The 5835-nt window shown below is 37.3% G+C and overlaps 1 protein-coding gene across 1 annotated transcript; it reads right to left on the reverse strand.

The window, feature by feature from the left end:
• Positions 1–3192: 3192 nt before the first annotated feature.
• LOC149532069 (uncharacterized) lies at positions 3193–4622 on the reverse strand. The gene is made up of 2 exons (XM_089808424.1): positions 4534–4622; positions 3193–3937 (listed from the first exon to the last, which is right to left on the reverse strand). The coding sequence occupies exons 1-2, from the start codon at positions 4620–4622 to the stop codon at positions 3193–3195; spliced, it is 834 nt and encodes a 277-aa protein (XP_089664550.1).
• Positions 4623–5835: the final 1213 nt, after the last annotated feature.

The raw sequence follows: 5835 nt of genomic DNA on the forward strand, positions 1-5835 counted from the left end.
TCACTTGGTTGACATATCCTAGCTAAGCACTAGATAAATTGATTTGCATTGTGCAACTTGGTAAACAGTATGAAGCTTGATTTACACTGATAATCATCAACTCGGTAGATACTACTCGATGTGAACTGAATACTATTTATGGAACTTAGTAGATACTGCTTAGTGCGAACTAAATTACTTGGTTAACACTGTAAACTGCAAGATAAGCTCGGTAGCTACTATCCATTTGATTAAGTGTGTGCCACTAATAAACAAACTTGACCATAATGTTAACATAAAGTGCTCATGAAAAGAGATGAGGGTAAAAGTTATACCATTTACCACCAAGATCTTATATTTTGTCACTATATATTTCAATAGGTCATTAACCCTCAGGTGTAAAATCTGCCCCCTCCCCTCTTTAAAATTATGCTACTCCCTAAGCTTCTTCCCATTCTAGCCATACCGAGGATCAAAATGGTCCCTACTCCATCCTTAAGGAGATTAAGACTAAGGTCTTGGATGTGAATAGTGTTGTGGTTATGGGTATAAAGAAAATCCTTAGGACTTATAAGAATCCCTCTACCCCTCTAGGTCAAGAGACACCTATTAGCTCAAATTCTACTAAGAATATTGAGAAGAAGGACTTCCATAGACCTAAAAGGAAGGCAACTAGTAGAAATTATGGGGAATTGAAGGATGAGGATATGACCAATGAAGACAAGGTTTAGAATATCCTTGTAGGTGGTCAAGACATCCCTATGCCTTCCTGTGTCTTGGATACTTTTAAAACTAAAGCCAATATCCACGAGTCTATGGAAGGGTATAAAATTAGTGATTAGGAGACTCTCACCTCTCCTATTAGAAATTTGAACATTGATACTCAAAATATAGAGAATGCTAAGAATGGTGGGACTCAACCCAAGGATCTAATGGGAGGAGATAATTAGAAGGGTGACAGTTCCTTTCCTCATAAAACTTTTGATGGTCATCCACTAATGTAGGACACTTTATCTAGGTTTGAGGAAACCATCACTATTTTAATCAAGAAGAATGAGGACTTGGAGGAAAAGTTTGATAGGGTGGAAAATTTCCCTATTCATGTCATACATTTATTGACCACTACCCTTCATCTTATGCACATTGGTAAGGAGGAGATCAACAATGCTAAAGACATGGAGAGTACTTTTTTTCTCTATGGCCTCTTGGCAGATGACTACTTGTGACTTCTACTAAAGATCCTAGATAAAGATGAGAAGGAGACTTAGCTCTTGGTTCCTTTTTTTTTTTTTTTTGTGTTTTTATGTTAATAAATTACTATATATCCCATGGGGCTCGTTATGCTAAAACTTGTTGCACTTGGCCTACCCAGATGGCTTATTTTGGTCAGGTTTATATGTCATTATGGTATTATGATAACTAGATACTCCAGTAGATTTAGATATAGAAATACATTAGTTCGGAGGTTTTTGATATTAAGGAAAGGGGTAGGTTGATATGATGGTAATGAATTATAGTTGATCTTCAGCTGAATTATTTTGTCTTTGGGTCAGTGCTCGTTTTGACTAATTTTAATGTTAAAAACCAACCAAATAGTGAATGTACCAAATGTTCAAATTTTGGCTAGTTAAAACTAGGGGCTATCAAGTATGTTACTCAACTACTTGACAACTATATGGAAAAAAATATTAAAATAGCCTCAGAAATATAAAAGAAACTAATATGCCTAAGTAGAACCTAGGCATAGACAAAATAATGATTTACTTTAACTATTTTGAATAAAGGTACTATTTTATTAATAAAAAATCAATTTGGACCTTCAAAGGAAGATAGCATGGAAATAGCCTTCATTTGAAGGATGTGCTTAGAACGAAGGGTCAAAAAAAACCTTCATTCAAAAGTGATTACCAATATTAGTTTACCCACCTTCAATTTTTGTTCATCCACAAAAGTGTAGACCTTCACTATTGTAGGTTCACCGATATGTTTTAAGTATGTACTTTATTGTCTTGGATCATATCACTTCAACTTGATGTTTGTGTTCCTTCACCTTGTCTTGTTCCTTTTATTGGATAGATGCAACGTTGAAAGATGAGAGAAGTTCTTTTTTGAGAAGGTGAATACATTGGATACATATCTTAGACTTTTTTTTGTTGTGTGAAAGAATGTTGAGCATTTATGTGATTTAAGCATGGCTACAATAATGTGTCTTGGTACACACTTTTAGTCTTAGTGTATATTGCAAAAAGAACCTCAAAACATGTGTTACTCTCTAGTTCTGTCATAAGCTATAATTATACGTTCTTGATATTTGCAATCATTATTATATAAGATTGTATGAATTATTTTTTCCCATAGCATTGACATGAAATGATTTTATCAATATGATATTTATAAATATATAATATAATATAATATAATATAATAAGATGATGATATTATATCTACATTTAATCTTTCTGGTTGAAGATACTAGAAAAAGGTGCTCCAACCATGAATTGATAATTTTTATGTTATTATCTAGTGTGTATGCACTTTGTATTTCGTATTCTATTTGCCGTTTGTGAGAGAGTTAGCATCATGTTTGGACCTGATGATTGGATTTTTCCATTTAAGTGTTTTTTTGGCCATTTGACCATGCATTAATATTTTGTAATGTGTTTAAGGTCATTTGAACATCACACACTAAGAAAGAAATTAAGTTTGGAAAAATAAGTCAACTTTAAGTTTTTAACAATTTAAGTGTAATAATCAAACCTTAGTATGTGATGTTTAAGCCATCCCATTGTAAATAAATCTATCTATATATGATAAATTCTTAAATTAGTTTTAACCAATTTCCCTTTATCTCCGAGAAACGTTAAAAGTTTATAAAACCTCCCTTTATCTCCAAGAAACTTAAAAAGTTTATAAAACCTCAATAGTATAATTATTCTAGATTTATAAATGAAAAAGTGAGGCCAAACGATTTCCATACTGTACAATCATTGAAAGCAACTTGATGTGAGAATATGGCATCCACCGTACTGTAAACTTAGAAAGAATTGTTATCAATGAACGTAGTTTGTGTAGATACTAGTGGAATGGAACTCGAGACCTATCATATCGGTTAAAACTGGAGATGTCGTTGAGAGTCTTATTTAGCTGCCAGAGTACTAGTCAGTGGCCATAATACATGAGACATTATTATTTGTTGATCATGAAGAGATATCTCTATCTGCGGCAAACCATGCCGCGGCCACTAGGTCTCCCTGCGCAGTTGAGGTCGACGATGGAGAAAACGTTGATGTCTTTCTCGTTGTTGTTGCTGGGCGCGCCGAATCGGGCGACTTTGCAGTCGGTGGCGAAGAGGTCGATGGTCGCGTAGTCGGCCTCACCTCCCACCATGGGCACGCTGCTCACTCTGGGGCTCAGTGAGTAGAACTTGAAGCTCAGCTCCAGATGCACGAAGCACTCTTCCGACACCGCCGCGATTCCGTACTTGTGGACTCGAGACTCATCGGGAGTGATGAGCACTACGCGCGCTGTGATCGTGAACTTGTTCTCCACTTGGACGGTCACGGCGTTAGCCTTATCAGATCGGACGATAGTGATGAGGTTGGAGGGTGAAGAGAGGGGGAGAGTGGCAGTGGCTCCCTCCTCGATGGGAAGCTGGATGGAGTTGCCGTCCAAGGCGATGGAGAGCTGGTCGAGGGAATCGTCCCAAGAAGAGGAGGAGACTCTGTTGGCTTCGAGGAAGAGCTTGTGTTTCTTGTTGCCGCCGAAGAGGACTCTGATGGACTGCACCCACGTGAAGTCTCTTCCCATTCCCTCGCCTCTCTTCCCGATGAAGTGAGCGTTGATGTGGAGCTCCGAGTCGGACACGAGACAGAAGTTGGAGTCTCTTTTGCCGTGGAAGTAGAACATGATGCCGTCCCCCCCGATGAACCAAGGGTCCTGGCACACCCTTTGGGAGCGGCTTAAACATCACACACTAAGCTTAATTTTTAGACCAAAAGTGTTAAATAGTCAAAGTTGACTTATTTTTCTCAAGCTTAATCTTTCCCTTAGTGTGTGATGTTTAAGGGTTGCTCACCCCTTCGGGCTTGTTGCAAATTGCAACGTAATATCAATGTTCATCAAATGTTAATAGTTAGCGTTTTCTCAATTTCAGCTACACACTCCCCATAGATATAAATGAAATAATCGATACTTACGAAAAACATGCTTGCAAGTCTGGCAGTCCATCTGTTGAATTGTGAAGGCTAACAAACACATGTTTTTTCCTTCCATATTATTTTGTCTCTTTAGCTGATTATTTGTGATCTATAAATGCTAATGGCATGTATTGTAAACTCAATTTGGTTTTCTCATTAATATAATTCCTCTGCTCTCAGTGTGGACGTAGCCATGATTTGTGGTGAACCACGATAAACTCTGTGTTTATGCATTTTTGTTGTTCTGTATTTTCTTTCACATTCTTAGTTTATTTACACCATCATGCAAGTATCTTGACACTCGTATAGGCAGTATTGGTGGCCAGGGTAGGTCTTCTTGTAGAGCTTGCCAATGCACTTCACCTTCTTCAGTTTCTTTGCAAGCACGTCATTTGCGCTCAGTAGTGCAACCATGCAAAGTGCAACAATTACCATCTTAGCAGCCATTGAATATAATTATGAGTTGCTTATATTCGAGCCTCTCTGCTTCAATGAAAATGATCATCAAATCGTATGCTTTTATAGCATGCACATAAGCTACTCCATCCAATTGCTTCTTATGGGGATGATAATCACCACAATCTATGTAGCTTCCACACCATGGATGGCTTTATCTTACATGGTACTAGTATTATTATGGTTTTGTTGGCGCTCAAAATTGCATGGACAATTTTGAGCACCATTGAAAAATTGAGCCCTCTAAATGCTTTTAATGCCTATGTACCCGACTGTCCATCTGAGACCCCTAAGGTGTTTAATGTTTCTAACACCCTATATTCAGCCTGTCTAAGTGTTTCATGAAGTTAAAGCATTATTCAGAACCATTTTGTGAAGTCTTGTTTTGAGTGCATTTCAAATATGAATTCTACCCTAGTATCAAACAACGACAGGAGGTAGTGTTTGCATCTGAATAACTCACACCCAGAAATGTTTTGTGATTCACCACTTTGGGAGTGTCTAGTGTCCATATCCAAGAACCTATGTGTCAGATTTCAAGTCATTTCGAGTCCGTTTGTCTAGGTTTTGAATCCCTCAAAATTGGTCAATTACTGTTTTCATGCTTTTGCACTTTGCACCTAATTCTGGGAAGCCCTTTTTGACACGCTATAACTTTGACCCAATTGACCCAAATGATAAAATTCCTTTTGCGTTATATTGTAGACGTCAAAGACTTACCCTGTTTCAGGTTTTAGCTTTTGACGAATCCGTTTGATCAGTTTTCAAATGTGATTCCAAACGCAATTTGTGACTTTTTACTGGTGTTAGCATTTGCAGATTTTTTAGTACCCTTGTTTGTGATGCCATAACTTGAGATTCATGATTGATAAGATTGAATGGATTGCACCACTGTGATGTACTCTAAAAATACTCCAAGTGTGCCAGTTTTTAGAACTTGACGACTCCGTATGCACACTTATCCAAGTCAATTCCATTTGCAAAAAATCGTTATCTTATAAATGTTTCCAGTCAGCAATTCCAAGTAGCCTACTTTGCACGCTTGCCAAATGCGTCCTGTGAATCTTCATGAGCTAAAATTGTAGAATCATACTCACCTCATGACAATCTACTAGTAACCCAATTTTTAGAGCCTCAAGTGCTCGTTTTCTCAGTTTTCTAGGCCATTTCTAAATGCAATTTTCAGCTTTTTGAAATGTTTATT

This window comes from Cupressus sempervirens, chromosome 11 (genome assembly GCF_028749045.1).
Source record: "Cupressus sempervirens isolate cs-2001-9-10 chromosome 11, ASM2874904v1, whole genome shotgun sequence".
Taxonomy (NCBI): Eukaryota; Viridiplantae; Streptophyta; class Pinopsida; order Cupressales; family Cupressaceae; genus Cupressus; species Cupressus sempervirens.